Here is a 17,146-nt window from a genome sequence, read left to right as displayed (position 1 = left end):
CAAATTCTCTTCCAAATTGTTTATATAAATGATTCACAACAGGAGACGCAGCACCGATCCTTGTGGCACACTGCTGGTGACAGACAGTAGTGATTGGAATAAAGATTTGTAATACATTATTTAAGAGAGGAGAAAGTCAGCTGTGAACAGTGAGTTCAAATATTTCCAAGCTGGTCATACAGGTTAAGTGACCCCAGTAAAAATCTGGACAGTTAATTGCTGAATGTTTAAAATGTTGAACATTTACAACTACAGAATGAGATATGCTCAGAGGCCAGAATTAGATTTCAGATCTGAAGAAGTTTCAAATCAGTAGTTAGTTTGTGAAGACTTGAATTTGGAAAAAAAGTTTTTAGTTGATTTAGCAATTGAAGGAAAGGGCTGGAAAAGGCTTTGAGCTTTAATGGAAAGTGACAGTGAGTTAGTCTATATTTTTTGTGTCTCATAGAGAGAGTGTAACATAAATAATGGGGGATTGAATGACTGTAAAGGATATTGCTGGGAAAAAAAAATTGAATTTTTGTTTTAGCTGGTAAGACCATTCAAAATTACCTTAAATGATTTTTCTTCTGTTCTTTGATAAACTTGCGTTAATGTTTGTTTCAAAAGAAAAATTGCAGCCATTTGTAAATATGTTGAATGAATGATGACCATGGAGAGAAAACTTTAAAAATAATAGTTGTGATCTATCCAGCCAAGTTTCACTCTGACTTGTCCAGTATTTCTACTAGTCAAGATTAGAGTGGTGTTGGAAAAGCACAGCAGGTCAGGCAGCATACGAGGAGCAGTAGAATCTATGTTTTGGGCATAAGCCCTTCACCAAGAAGTATTTCTACCCAGGAATTCTACCAGCTGGAAATATAACCAATGTGGCTTATACTGTATCAGAATTTGTTTAACTTAAGAGGGATTCTTTTTAAATAAACAGTTACATGGAGGTACTGGATAGAAAACTGAGGTGTTGTTGTGTCGTGCGTTAGGTAGGACCTTCAAAGTGGACTTGCATATTGCCATTTATCTGGGAGTAGGAGACATAATTGTAGATTATTTGAAATCTTAACTAAGGCTAAACTAAAAAAGTTGGCAAATAAATTGAATATAGAAATAAAAGCAGAATCTCAGAAGGACAAGATGGTTAAACTGATTTCTCAGCACTTAAAAATATCAATAAGGTACCTGGAACTTGATATTTTACGACTAGATTTAGTCATGATTCTGTAGAAATGAAAAATAAGTTTAACTTAGAGCAGGTGAAACACAGAAAATTCGATTAAAGAATGCAGAGGAAAATGAACTGTAGAATAGAAAGTTTGAACTAGAAAACATGGAGCAATAAAACAATGATAAGAATAATGGAAAGGCAAGCAGAATTTTAAAAGCTTGAAAGCTTCTTCAAAAAGAAAGAATTTAGAGAACATGACTAAAGAGAGTGAAAAGCTTAATTCAGTTTAACTCAAAAGTCTGCATTTAGTCCCTAAATATAGGAGATGGATTGGAAAAATAATTTCCAGCTCGTTTGAAAAGCTTGCTGAGAAGTCAAGTGGCTAAAAGAGGCTTGAATCTTAATGTTAGGGTGTCTTGATGGGTACAGCTATTTGAATGTGTACACCAGTTTGTCAGAAGAGCAATCTTCAAACTATGTAACTAGTTTTTATCAAAATCTCAATGCTAATGAGCTTGCTGCTGAAGTTTTATCAATTAAAATTCAATTCTTTAATGGAGAAATGTAATTAGTTGTTTGTAGAATTTGCAAGAGATAAAGGAAGATTCTGGAATCAACAGATTCTATCACTGAAGTTAGAGAAAAGTTTTGATAATGTAAGAGAAATTATGATATTGGAAGAATTCCAAAATATTATTCTGGTGACTCATAAAATTTATTACAATTAATGTCAAGTATTAAAACTCCATGAAGCAACAGTCCTGGTAGATGCTTATAATATCTTACGTAGGGAAATATTTATATGGGACTTAACAAGAAAATTGGGGAAGTAGAAAATCTAGGGATAGAAAATATCTTAGTTTAAGGGAACAAATAGAAGGACACCAAAATATTAAAGTAGAAAGACTAGAACCTAAAAGTGATATAAAGTGAATGATATGCTTCCATTGTAATAAATTGGGTGTTTTAACCAAATGAACTTTAGCAGCTCAAGAAGGAAGCTCACCACAACTTTCTCAAGTGTATCTAGAGAAGGGCAGTGATGCTCATATTCCATGGATTTTTTTTTAAAAATTAAAGTCAAATGCTGGGATTTAGACAGGAGACTAATAGCAGTCATAGGAATACTTCAGGAATTCTCAGAAAAGAGTGCAGCATTAGCATCAGTACACACGGAGCATGTTTGCTTAGAACCTACTAGGAAGAAAGAGATGACTCAGGAATGTCAATGAAATTCTTGGATTATTGGTAAAGAGAATAAGAGCACTGGAGGTTCTGAATATTTTATTTCAAAAGAAGACACATTTTTTTGCTCTAACAATCGAAAAGATAAGCCAGTCCCAGTATATAGGTTTGGTTTGAAGACTGATCTAATAAAGAGATTGGTTATAATCAGAGCAGTGCAACAAATCCCTGTAGAAGGAATTGATTTTTTTTTCTTAGGGAATGACCCGGCTCATTCAAAAATGTTTCTTTTACCAAGTGGAGCAACCAATAGAAGGAAAAGGAACAGAAGTCACAGGAAGAACTTCTAGCTATGAGAGAACTTCTCATCCAAAGTCCACTACTTATAGCAGAAGGAGAGGTGCACACATTTCTTCTTCCAAAAAGTATGTAATGAAATGTGATCAGCTGAAGGAAGATGACAGCTGAGCAATGCCACCACAGCCTGACATCAAAAGATCAACAAACTTTTATACTAGACTGCATGATGTGAAACCTAAGATAGCAAAATATTTCTGTCCTTCCTGTCCTCCAGTGTGGACATCTTAGGAGACTGTAAGCTGGAGAATTTGGACAAACCATTAGTACAAACTGGCAAAGCCTGTTTCTTTCATCCCAGACATGGTAATCAAAACAAATAAATTATATTCGACGCCTTGAACTTGGATTGACCCAGATGTGTTTTGGAGATTGCTTCTGGCCAGCAGTGTGCCAAAGTCCACAATGAAAAGCATCATCATCCTCAAACAGAGGGCAGAGATGAGTGCATTAGTCAGGGGTAAATATAGGGTAGGGTAGTGGGTCTGGGTGGGTTGCTCTTCGGCTGGTCGGTGTAGACTTGTTGGGTCGTAGGGACTGTCTCCACAATGCAGGGATGCTATGATTCAGTGCTAACCAGTGCACCATTGTGCTCTAACATGTTAATGTTGCAGGAAACTTACTTTGAGATAGATGATTAGCCATGACCTAATTGGTTAGATCACTTTTGCAATTCTGGTTTCCTTCCTATCAGAAGAATGTCGTGAAACTTGAAAGGGTTCAGAAACGATTGACAAGGATGTTGCCAGGGTTGAAAGATTTAAGCTACAGGGAGAGGCGGAATAGGCTGGGGCTGTTTTCCCTGGAGTGTCGGAGGCTGAGGGGTGACCTTATAGAGGTTTATAAAATCATGAGGGACATGGATAGGATAAAGAGACAAAGTCTTTTCCCCCGGGGTGGGGGAGTTCAGAACTACAGGACATAGGTTTAGGGTGAGAGGGTAAAAGGGTAAAAGAGAGGCAACATTTTCACACAGAGGGCGGTGTATATATGGAATTAGCTGCCAGAGGAAATGGTGGAAGCTGGTACAATTGCAACATTTAAAAACTATCTGGATGGATATATGAATAGGAAGAGTTTAGAGGGATATGGGCCAAGTGTTGGCAAATGGGACTAGATTGCGTTAAGATATCTGGTCAACATGGATGAGTTGGACTGAAGGGTCTGTTTCCATGCTGTCCATCTAATTGATTCTAATTGAATGCTGGAGCATGCTTGAAAAGCTAAGTGGCCTAGTCCAGTTCCAATGTTCCTACATAAGCTTCGTTCCATTCTGGCTCTTCCCGATTTGTATATTTGCAGACCCAATGTAATCCATTGTATGTAAAACACTTTAAAATATTTCTGAGTTATGAGAAGAACTATGATTTTGAGTGTTTCTGGCTTTTCAGGCCAGTACATAAAACTATAGACTGGTGTCCCCATGTGTTATTGAATGAGGAGGGCTGCATTGTCAGAGGTGCTGGGTTTTTTTTGGATGCGACCTTAAACTGAAGGCCCTTTTTTTTTCAGAAGGATGCAGAATTCTGAAGAAGAGCAGGAAGTCCTGGTCTTTTGGCTCACTATTTGTCTCTCGAGCAGCATTGCTAAAATAGATTAACTGGTCATTACTATATGCATCTCACTGTAATTTGTAGGAGTTTAAAGTTCACAATATGGCAACCACATTAGCTCCAGCACAATAGTAACTACAGTTCAAAACAAACTTGGTTAGCAATAAATCTCTTTGCAATAGAGTAGCACTGTTGCCTCACGGCGCCAGGGACCCAGGTTTGATTCCAGCCGGGGCAACTGGCTGTGCGGAGTTTGCGCATTCTCCAACTGTCTGCGTGGGTTTCCACCGGGTACTCCGGTTTCCTCCCACAGTCCAAAGGTGTGCAGCTCAGGTGAGTTGGCCATGCTAAATTCCCCATAGTATTTACGGAAATGTAATCTAGGTGCTTTAGTGTAAAGTAGTAGTCTTGGTGGGTTCCTCTTTGGAGGATCGTATGGACTTGGGCTGAAGGGCCAGTTTCCACACTGTAGAGATTCCATAAAAAAAACACCTTGAGATCAATCACTAAACAGAAGGCTTTTTTTTCTCTTTCATCCTGTTTTTTTTTCTAAATCCTTCAGTGTTCTTCTCTCATCTTGTACTTTATGCCATGCAGCAGTTGGCTGAGAAGGTCTTGTTGTTCCATTTAGCTGAAAAGGGATGGAATTGTTTTGCTGTTTTTCCCTCCTTATTTGATTGTAATAGATGTATTTAAAAATTAGGAAATGAATGTGTCAATCCATACTTATCTGGTTATGCGCTGGTTGTAAGGATTAGTCAAAGGGGTTTTCTTGAGTTTTTAACAAAATGGCAGGTCAAAGTTACTGTTTGTGAAATTGATCCAGGTTAAAAACATTAAAAGGTTAACATGATCCCAAAATGCAAAACGTGTGTTTGAAATCCATACACACGATTACAGATTGAACGTGGTGTTTGTTAAATTTAGTCAAATACGACATTATGGAAAATAAGGGTGAATTTGAATTTCCATATTTTTCTGGAAATGTTGCTATAGAAATGCAGAAATGTTTCCAGTTGAAATTTCTGCCAGTTTGTAAGAATGTAAGAAAGACTCAGCAAACTCCAGGTTTAGCTTCTATGCTTGAGGGAGAGAGCGGGAACGGTTTCTTTTTCTCCTTTCTCCAGTTACTTTTTGCCAGTCCAAATCCACACCCAAAACTTGGTTCAATAATTCTATCAGAGGTTCAGAAATCCAAAAGGTATATTCCAAAAGATAGATTTAATTAGCCATGCCTGAACAGCTTCTCAGCCCTGGTTTCGAGGCCCCAGGTGATTGCGTGTTGCATACCTTGAGTTTCCATTTTTGATAAGGTATGAAAGAAGTGCTAGTACCCCTTCAGGGTGTTTTATGTTGTATCTGGCAGTCTTCCTAGACCCTGAGTCTCCATGGAAGGGAAAGTGGCTTCCTGATGCACATTGTCAGCCATTTGAATATGGGCCGGTATCTCTTTGTTTCAGTAAAATGCTTTCTCTTTCAAATAAAAGTCTGAAATGTGAATGCAGCCGATTAAATACCAAATTAATATTTGACATATCACATCTTTGTGACAACATCTGCCAATTTTTTTTAACCTCTAACATAATAACTGTCATTCAAGTCTTTATAAAATTAGAGAGCATGTCTGTATTCTTGCCCTTTACCTAAATTCTTTGCTTTGGTCAGCGTAAAATAGATCAGTACTACATCATTCTGGCAAAAGGTCTTCACCCAAAACATTAACCTCTCTATCCACTTTGAAATGTCAATCTACCTATGTATTTTCTGGTACTTTGTAATTGATCATTTTTAATTGCTCTGATTGGCAAGGCCTTTATTTGGTGTAGTATATTGACTTCATCCTATGTTTGGTGAAGGCCTCGTTAGTCACAGTCGGTCATGTTTTAAATTCTATTAAATTAGCTAAAGACTGAAGTCCATAGCTGCCTTATGATACTATAATGTGGCCATTGTTACACCACAGAGTGATATAATTTTAAAAATCTCGGGAATTTGCGATCCTTTCTAAAAAGACAAGTGAGTATATAGAGAATAAAAAATGAGCGAGATGATGAAAAATGCATGAGATTATGAATATGGTGCTTCTCGATTAAAGCAAAGGCCGGGTATGTGGCAAAGCAGTTGCATATCAAGGAGTCAAGATGAAGTTTCACACCACAAGAGCGAAATTTGAAACTCAGTCCTGCTTTTTCACTTCTGAAGCTGGAGATCGTGGGGGATGGGGTGTTCTTTTTATCAATAGCAGATGTCTTGACAAACTGAGAAAGATGTCATGTTCCAATGATGCAGGCATTTAGTTTTAACTCCTATATTGTAATATCACATGGCTTGAACAGCATATTTTATTGTATACAACAGTCGAATGTTAAGATTTTTATAAATCACTTTGTTTATAGTGTTTTACGCCTTTGGGATGTTTCAGTTTTGTCACAAATGAGAACAAAAATTGAGCTATTTATTGTGATCACAACTCAAGCATCAAGATGTCTAGAACCTTGTATTTAAAGCAGGTAGTAGATGAATAGGAACAAGACCAACCTCCAAGCTATACAATTCCTGAATTGGAAATGGATCGCTTTTGTTTCCTTATTTCTGAATCAAATCCTGGTCCTTCACTTCCTAATAGCCATCTGGGTGTGGCTTCACAAAAACAGCTTCATTATTTCAAGAATGATCCTCAAATCCATTGACCTAATGGTAATTAAGGATGGATAATAAATGCTGGGCTTTGCTGGTGCTGATCACGTCCTGTCAATTTTTTAAAATATAAATGAAAAGCAATTGCAAGCTATCATTCATTGTTAAAGTATAGAGAAACTATCAGGACTGTATGATTATTATAACTATTTGCATAAATGGTGATGCAAAATAACTCAAATTGGGACCGAATATGGATATGGTCAACATTGCCAATGTGAACTCATTATTAACACCAAGTTAATGAATATATTTCACAAGTGGTCAAGCACACAAGTACAATCATTGGTAAGATCTTGATCTATAAATTCAGGCAAGGGCACAGTCAATGATGGGAGTTGAAAGAATTAGGGGAGGTAGAGAGATGAACAAGTATTGAGAGGGGGAGGGGGAGGGAGTAAGGATAATTGGGAGCAAAGAAAAATGCTTCTGGGAAATGGAAGGTATGGGGCACTGGTTTCAGGAGTTGGGGTGGGACAATGAAGACAGCTGTTAGAGGGAACGATAGAGACCAACCACTTTTTACTTATGTACATGAGCAACTGGTCTGCCATCGTGGAGGCTAAGAAGGCTAATTGACTGCCGAAATCTCATGCTACACAGCTAAATATCTAGGCCAAGGTATTTTTCCTAAGGCCTCCTTGTGGAATCTAGACAGGAGCTACTCTATTTATTCTGTCTTCACAAACATTGTTTTGAATCTAAACATAAGCAGGGATCAAATGTTCTTTGGAGGCGCCAGATGATAAAAGTTTGTTGGTCCATTTAATCTCCGCTTACCAAGTTAACAAACCTTCATTCCTCCTGTTACAGCATCTGTTATTTCTTACATGAGGCCAGGGTCTTACCACGTCATACTAACCATTAATGCCCACTATAAGTAATATCTCCTGACATAAGCTCATGAAATGTTTTTAAAAAGTGGGTTTGTTGGCATTTGTGAGAAGAAAATTAGGTTATTGTCTTGTTTCTAAAAAATCTAAATAGTCGAATATTTGATTTTTGTAGATATTGAACAGCTTGCTGCATGTTTCTAGCTTTTGCTTATTTTTCTTCTCTGACATCTGCCCTTTACAACCTTCTGAACAGCAAAAATGCTATTTATACGAATACAACAGTGTTTGCTAGATTATATCTTTAACCAAGAGAACAAATGTAGCACATTTTGGCAAATGTTTGCAATCCCTGATCTTCCTGCACTACATCATCATACTGTACCCCATTGTTATGATCACAGCTGATTGCACTACAGGACAAGTCGGAACTCAGAATGAAATTGGGCTTGACAGACTTTGTTTTGTTTTATTATTGTTAATGTGGTGGTCAGTAACTGAAAGCTAGTTAAATGACGTTGCAATGTTTCTTTGACAATAGAAGAACACAAAAGAGAAAAGACATGTAAAAAGCTATGTAAACATAGAACACAGTTTGAAAGACCCCAAATACACAGCAAAACAAAGTTTCAGCTTCTTTTGTGACACTATCCATGACAAGAGACTCAAACTCAGGAAATTGCTCCCCTACATCAAATCTTTTCAGTTCTAATTTCACATGAATTATAGAGTCTTCTTTCATGAATACTCTCAAAACTGAGAGCTTAAATCTTCTCAGCTTTTAAAAACTTGTAGATTTCTGACAAAACACAATTGATTTGAAAGTTGCACAAATGAAATCTTTCTGCCTAATTTTGCTTTCAAAATTGAATTTGCATTTGACCTAGTCGGGTGTCTTCCAACTTGTCCTGAAACATTCAATCTCTGGATTTTCTCAACTAAAACCAATTTTTGATTATTTTGAACTGAAAACAAGCAAATGACTTTCCATGTTTATTCTACACGTTGTAAAACCCTGCAGTGTAAGTATTTTTCATTAAACGTGCTAAGGATATTCAGTCACCTGCGACCTTATTTTTCTTAAAAAAAGAACCCTTAATAAAAATAACCAACTTCATATGCCACTACCTTGAGATCCAAATTCTCAAAACATTATTAATATGCATACATATAACATATATACCTTTTTACATAATGTTTTACAACTATTAATATTAAAATGATGTGGAAAAGTTAAAGCCAATAATATAAGCACAGTTCGTCATGGTAAGTTATCAATAATTTAGACAAAATGTTGATACTCTGTGAAGTGTCCTTTTTTTCAGTGGTGACTACTTTGCTCATTAATAATGAAGTGGGATTCAGATGAATGAGAAGTTATCTAATTGAAATGTACAAGGTGCAGTATCTGTGAGTATTCACGCAAGAGAATTGAAAGGGTTGGCACTGAGAGTTTGCTTCCTCTGCTGACAAATCTGGAATATGGTGGACCATTTCATGGTAAGTCAAATGAGGACTGAAATGGCATGTTTAACCATCACTCAGGTTTGTGAATCTTTGAAATTCTCAAGTCCAGAGAGTTATGAATGCTCCACCATTGAAAATATTTAAGGCTGAGAAGGGTAGACTTTAAGAGAATAGTGGGAAAGTCGAGTAAGCCTGATAGTCAGCTGTGATCATATTGAATAGTGGAGCAGACCTCATTGGGTCATATGATCTATTTCTACTTCTATTTCCTGTGTCAATACATGTGCATGAACAGTTGAGAGTTCTTGTAAGCTATCTGAAAAGTGTTCTGTATTCTATTCTTCAGGTACCTTCACATGCAACGTGTTGATGACCCTCCTGAATGATGTGAAATTTGGAGAAATGGCCTCGTACAAGGAATTAGCAACAATGGCAGGCAATTCAAAAGCAGTGAGGGCTGTTGGAGGAGCCATGAGAGCTAACCCTGTAAGTTTATCTCATGAAATAATAAGAAACATTGATACCAATAATTGAATCATCATACTTTGTGCCAGACCATTTTGCTAACTGAAATAGTGACATTATAATCACAAGTTCCACACAGTGTTTCCACACTGTAAATCTAATCTAAAAAAAAGTTCCAATCATTGAGAGGTTGTATATTAAGCATTTTTAAGAAACTATTTTTAATCCATATCCAAAGATTTCTTGAAAATGCACACTGGTGGAAGCGAACCCTTTCATATTGGGAAATTTTAGATGCAGTGTCCACCAGCTCCTGTTCATTATAATTAATATTAAGTACTTGTAGTAAGCTTGTTCATGACGTGCTTAAACTGGGTGAAACTCTCTGCCTAAAATTTATCTTTGCCTTCTGCTGTTGTCCATGCAATCGATGAAAAACAGGTAAAAGATAATGTTTCAAATTTGTCTTTGAGACAATATTTATATTTATATTGCATGGTAATGAGAATGTATGTATGAATTCCTCCATTGAGCCAATGAGTGGCCATGTTTGATACTTGAAACACACAAAATGGAAAAGTTCAATTTTATGCTTGGGCTGAGATGACTATCTCAATCAGATTGACATTTATTGTGAATTCCTCCATGCCCTAGATGATGGAGGATGAAAAATCAGCCTTTGATTGCTCCTTCTCACTTTTTTTCTGGCTCCTTCCACAAAGTGTGCATGCATTTTTATCAGAATCTAATCGGGTATAATGCTGCCAGAGTGCAGTACATAGCCAAGCTCACTTGTCCACAGGCATACATAACTACTTAGTGTGGCTTAATGGTGGCTGCTTTGTTTCTGCTAGGATATAATTCAATGTCTTCAGAAGAAAGGGAGGAGAAAAAGAAAGAGTTGCCTCAAAACAATAAGTACAAGCAGACAGATGTTGTTTTCAATGACGAGAGTCTGTACTCAACCTACAGGCATGAACCTCAATGGCCAGACTGCACAAATTTTCATCCTTCCCATACACACACATACACACACTAGTGCTCTTTGTTCATTTAGGTCTCCCAATGCTGTATCCCACTGGGAGAACATAATTGCTCACCTCTGTTATCTTGTTTATTTTCAAAAGAGCTTGATATGAGAGCCAAAAATATTGCCATCAGTTGTGAGTCCACAATAACCAGCATACTCTTTCACAAATAAATGTTTCAACTACCTCTCTGCTTGTGCAAACAGAAAGCTTTTTCTTACTTTTTTTTAACCCAGCTTTTTTTAGTCAGTTCCTGCTTAGCAGCAAAAAAAGATTGAAGAAAAACTGCATGTGAGTGGTCAAAAACAGCAGTAGTATTTTCTCCCCAACCTCACAGCTCATGAAACTGCCATAGCACAGAACATATGAAAGTAGCCATCATATTCATCCAATGAATCCAACATTTGATTCTATATGAAGGTGCTGCATGGGAGGCTGCTCTGTAGCTATCATCAATGGCAGTCTGTAATCAGATGACACAAAGTATACTTCTGTCAGGCTGGATTGGTCCCGACAGCTTTTCCTCACCCCCCCCCCCCCGTACCCCCTGTGCAGCCTTGTATAAAAACATAGTACTCTATTCAGAAGCCTAACGGACAACTTGCAAAGGTACCTATTGAGGAAAAGGAAATTTCAGCATCTATTAAGTCACGTCTTCAACCCAACAGCACTGCAGTTAGAATTTCAAGGTTTAACTGTGAGATCTACTGAGCTATCATTATACAATGAAGCATTTCAAACTAGAAATGATTGAAACTGTGTTTGTCTGTTCGACTTTCTTTCACAACACTCTTCTGTACACAAGCAGGTTATTATTGTTTTGTACAGGAAATGGAAAGACCCTCTTCTCTGTAAAATATTTCATAAACTGAATATTGGAATTTCAAAGAGGACATGGCTTTGTCATATTTAATGAGCTATTTAAAGATAAATGAAACACATCAAGAATACATTGATGTCATATCTATGAATGCTTTCTACAATGTGTACCCTGAGCCACAAATTGATCAAGTACTTAAGAAACACAAGCAAAAATTACATTGCCTCTGAACAGAGAAAAGGCATGTTAGGAATCTCTCATTGTACCTTTAGTTTGTTTTGAATATCTTCTGTTTCTATTTTCTAATTTCCAGGATTCACAATCTTTTGTTAGAATAATAGAAATTTCAAGGCAGAAGGCACCATTTGGCCATTATGCTTGAACCGCTGCAATATTCCCCTCAGGAGCTATCTATGTTTATCCCATTTCCCTGTTTTTCCTAAGCATCCTTTCATATTTTTATATTTAAGTTCACATTTAATACTCTCTTGAATGTTGTGATTAACACCATTTTATTCATTACTTGTTATAAAACATTGCATTTAAAATTAGTATTATTGTAGCTGTTTTTCCAGATGTAACATGTGCACTGAACATCCTGAGTATTGGAACATTCTGCATCTTATTTGACTCTTGCAGTTTGCTCTGTAATCAGTAAGATCATGGTTGATCAGATTTTAACCTGAACTCTACATTCCTGCATACTCCCAATAATCAAGAGAATATCTACATCTGCCTTGAATCTATTTAAAAATTACGCATTTTGAGAAAGGAGAAAGTAAGGACTGCAGATGCTGGAGATCAGAGTCAACAGTGTGCTGCTCAAAAAGCACAGCAGGTCAGACAGCATCCAAGGAGCAGGAGAATCGACATTTCGGGCATAAGCCCTTCGTCAGGAATGTGGCAGAGAAAAACCATTTGTTGAACGCATGAATCCTTCCGCGAATGTAGAAAGGCAGGTCCATTGCAGATCTGGGAAAGTGTGGCTTTGAGCTGGGGCACACTGACCGTAGGTAGAGTAGATGGCGGCACGTGGCTGATAATGTGGAAAGAGAATCGTTCTTGAAGGTTTTGGATTTGTAGTAGGTATCCTGTTCAGATCCAAACTGTGTTGGTCTGCATGTGGCCAGAAGTCCATGTGGAGTCAGACAGTTCTGTAGGCAGATACTGAGGAAGGAGATGAGTCTGCTTGAGGACATGGCTGAAGAGCTTCAGGGCAGAGGAAAGGACTTGGGGGATACAGTGAGAGAGGGACTCACTGAGATCTTTGTAGAGAGAAGAGGAGAACTTCTTCAAGGTAGGCATCCTTGGAAGAGGGTTTGCAGTAAGGTTAAAATCAATGAGGAGAAGGTGAGGACTGTAGATACTGGAGATTGCAGTCAAGAGTGTGCAAAGCACTGCAGATCTGGCAGCATCCGAGGAGCAGGAGAATCGACATTTTGGGCAAAAGTCATTCATCAGGAAAGGCATTTCCAAAGACCCTCACCTCTGTGAGAGAAAAAAGATTTCTTCATCTTATCTTAAATGGGTGACCCTTTTTTAAAATTATGACCTCTAGTTCTAGATCTGCCCTCAAGAGGAAACATCCTTTTCACATCTGCCCAGTCAAGTGACCTCAGGATCTTATATGTTTCAATTATGTCAACTCAGCCTTTTCTAAACACTGGAGGCCACAGGCATATCCTTTCCTTATGAGGCAGTCTGTTCATTCCAAGTATTACTCTTGTAAAACTTCTCTGAATTGTGTCCAACACATTTCCATCCTTCAGTATTAATATGACCAGTACTCTCAACAATGTGCTGTTTAACTGAAGCATGTCTTCCCTACACTTACATTCAATTCCCCTTGCAATAAACATAAACGTTCCATTAAAGGAAAAACATTGAAGACATCCTGAAGAAAAATCATAACAGACCCAATATGTTATTTGTGTTTCTTTCTCCACAGATCCTGTCAGGACTGCTAAGTTTTTCAGCATTCTCTGTGTTTGTATAATGTTCTGTTAACTTTCCTCATTGCTTGCAGTACCTGCATACTAACTTTCTGTAATTCATGCTCAACATACCTAGATCCCTCTGCATCCATGTAAATCACATTCCACCGCTCTGCCCTCATTAATCCTCTTTGTTACTTCTTCAAAATACTCAAGCTCGTGAGACATGATTTCCCACACACAAAGCCATGTTGACTGTCCCTAATCAGTCCTTGCCTGTTCAAATACATGTACATCCTGTCACTCGGGATTCTCTCCAATAGCTTGCCCACCACCAACATCAGACTCACTGGTCTAGAGTTTGAGGGTACACCTACGTCAGGTCCTGGGGATTCATCCACCTTTATGCATTTCAAGACATCCATCACCACCTCCTCTGTAATATGGACATTTTTCAAGATGTCATCATCAACTTCCCCACATTCTATACCTTCCGTGTCCTTCTCCACAGTAAACGTTGATGCAAAATGTTCGTTTAGTATCTCCACCAACTCCTGCGGCTCCACACATAGGCTGCCTTGCTGATCTTTGAGGGGCCATATTATCTCTTTTGTTACTCTTTTGTCCTTAATGTATTTATAAAATCCCTTTGGATTCTCCTTAACTCTGTTAAGTATACTCCTACAGCCTTTATACTCTAAGGATTCACTTGATCTATCCTGTCTATACCTGCCGTATACTTCCTTCTTTTTCTTAACTAAAACCCCAATTTCTCTAGTCATCCAGCATTCCCTACACCTATCAGCCTCTCCTTTCACCCTAACTGGAATATACTGTCTCTGGACTCTCATTTCTGAAGGCTTCCCATTTTCCACCAGTCCCTTTACCTGCGAACATCTGCCCCCAATCAGCTTTCAAAAGTTTTTGCCTAATACTGTCAAAATTAGCTTTCCTCCAATTTCGAACTTCAGCTTTTAGGTCCGGTCTATCCTTTTCCATCACTATTTTTAAACTAATCGAATTATGGTCACTGGCCCCAAAGTGACATCTCAGTCACCTGCCCTGCCTTACTTTCCAAGAGTAGGTCAAGTTTTGCACCTTCTCTAGTAGGTACATCCACATACTGAATCAGAAAATGTTCTTGAACACACTTAACAATTTTCTCTCCATCTAAACCCTTGACACAATGGCAGCCCCAGTCTATGTTTGGAAAGTTAAAATCCCCTATCATAACAGCCCTATTATTCTTACAGATAACTGAAAATTCCTTACAAATATTTTTTCTCAATTTCCCACTGACTATTAGGCAGTCTATAATACAACCTCAATAAGGTGATCATCCCTTTCTTATTTCTCAGTTCCACCTAAATAACCTCCCTGGATGTATTCCCTGGAATATCCTCCCTAGGTACAGCTTTAACACTATCCCTTATCAAAAATGCCACTCTCCCTCCTCCCTAACCCCCCTTTTCTATCCTTCCTGTATCCTGGAACATTAAGCTGCCATTCCTATCCATTCCTGAGCAATGTCTCTGTAATTACTGTGATATCCCAGTCCCATGTTCCTAACCGTGCCCTGAGTTCATCTGCCTTCCCTGTTAGGCTTCTTGCATTGAAATAAGTGCAGTTTGATTTATCAGTCCTAGCTTGTTCTCTGCTTTGTTCCTGCCTGCCCTGGCTGTTTGACTCACTCCTTTTCCCAACTGTACCAGTCTCAGATTGATCTCTTTCCTCACTCTCTCCCTGGATCCTATCCCTCCACATTACTGGTTTAAATCCTCTCAAGCAACTCTAACAAATCTCCCTGCCAGTATATTATTTCCCTTCCAATTCAGGTACAATCTGTCCTCCTTGTCCAGGTCACTTCTCCTCCTGAAAAGATTCCAATGATCCAAAAATGTGAACCCTTCTCCCATGCCCCAGCTCCTCAGCCATGCACTCATCTGCTCTATCCTCTTGTTATTACACTCATTAGCTTGTAGCACGGGGGGTAATCCAGATATGACTATCCTTGAGGACCTCCTTTTTAAATTTCTGCCTACCTTTCTATATTCCCCCTTCAGAATCTCCTCTCATTCCCTTCCTATGTCATGGTTCCAATGTGTACAGTGACCTTCAGTTGGTCCCCCTCCCCTTTGAGAACATTCTGCACCCTCTCTGAGACATCCTTGATCCTGGCACCAAGGAGGCAACACACTGATTTTCACTGCTGGCTGCAGAAACATCTGTCTGCATCTCGGATTAGAGAGTCCCCTATCACAATCAATCGCTTGGGACCCGATGTACCCCTCCTTACATAAGAGTTAGTCTCGATACCAGAAACATGGCTGTTCATGCTACATTCCCTTGATAGTCCATCACCCTTATATTTTCCAAGATAGCATACTTGCTTTGAGATATATGAGACTCCTGCAATACCTGCCTACCTCTCTTACCTTTCCTGGAGTTAACCCAGCGACCTGACTGTCTCTGTGGCTTTTCTCCCTTCCTATGACTGCCATCCATCGCACTCCCTAACTCTCGTAAATTCCTCACTGCCTCGAACTGTCAATGACCTCTTTGGCTAATCAATGACTGGGTTTGTTCCATTCAGAATTCCCAGTGGTTCCCATCCCTCAAGCACCAATCGTAGGAAATTTTTGAAAATTGACAGAATGATGGTATCTACTTCTACAACCTTTTCAAGCAGTGCGTTGCAACCCCTGAATCCTCTCTGAGTTCTCTTCAACTTCCCTCTTTGTCTGCTACTAATTCCCTCACTTGTTTGTAATTATAGATTATTGATCTTTCAAATAATAAAATTGGTGTTGTCTCACCACTCCCCCTAGTTACTTCATTATTTTATGCAGCTCAGTTACAGCTCCACACAAAACCTCTGTTCCAAAGAAAACAATCTCACCCTATCTGATCTTCCTATTGTGAAAGTTCTGATGTAATTGTATTCTTCCTGTATTATGGTATGCAGAACTGTATGCAATGCTTACCTGTAGCCTAAGAAATTTTTTTAATAAATTTTAATGTAGCCCTGCTATTCTTATGTTCTCTGCATCATGTAACAAAATAAAGTAGCCCTAATGTTTCTTTTTTTATCCTACTTATCTACTATCCTTTGATCTTTAGGGATCACAAAATCACAGAATTGTAACTGTGCAGAAAGAGGGCATTCAGCCTATCCTGTCTGCACTGGTTCTCTGAATATTTTAACTTAGCCTCCTACTTTCTCCTCATTACCATGCACATTGTTTATAAATAAACATTCCGAACCTCCTTGAATGTTTTAATTGAACCTGCCACACTCCATTTCTGAATAGTACATTTCATAACTCAGCTTCTTTTGCAAAGTACTTCAAAACTGGCCCCTCTTATTTTTACAACAGTTAGGAACAGTTTCTCCCTCTCCACTCTGTCCACATCCCTCGTAATTTTGAATACTTCCATCAAAGCTCCTTTTGGCATTTGCCTCCAAGGTAAACAGTCCCAATTGTTTCTCACAAATGAAGTGTCTCATCCCAAACTATGAAATTTGGGATTTGCACCAAGATCCAGATTATTTATATGTATCAGGAAAAGCAAGAGTCTCAATCCTCAACTCCAAACCTTGCAGTCCAGAAGATACCTACTAACCATTGCAATCTGTTTCAGTTT

General features: G+C 38.4%; 1 protein-coding gene across 2 annotated transcripts in view; it reads left to right on the top strand.

Moving 5' to 3' along the window:
- The window catches only part of mgmt (O-6-methylguanine-DNA methyltransferase), a 422,602-nt gene that overhangs the window by 369,969 nt on the left and 35,487 nt on the right, over positions 1-17,146 (top strand). For both annotated transcript variants that reach the window (XM_060842420.1, XM_060842421.1), the window contains one exon: positions 9,601-9,740. In XM_060842420.1, the coding sequence (XP_060698403.1) occupies positions 9,601-9,740 (140 nt within the window). The remainder of the gene's footprint in view (positions 1-9,600; positions 9,741-17,146) is intronic.

This window comes from Hemiscyllium ocellatum, chromosome 22 (genome assembly GCF_020745735.1).
Source record: "Hemiscyllium ocellatum isolate sHemOce1 chromosome 22, sHemOce1.pat.X.cur, whole genome shotgun sequence".
Classification (NCBI taxonomy): Eukaryota; Metazoa; Chordata; class Chondrichthyes; order Orectolobiformes; family Hemiscylliidae; genus Hemiscyllium; species Hemiscyllium ocellatum.
Note: the sequence above shows the minus strand (reverse complement) of the source record. Positions and strands in the feature narration are given on the sequence as shown.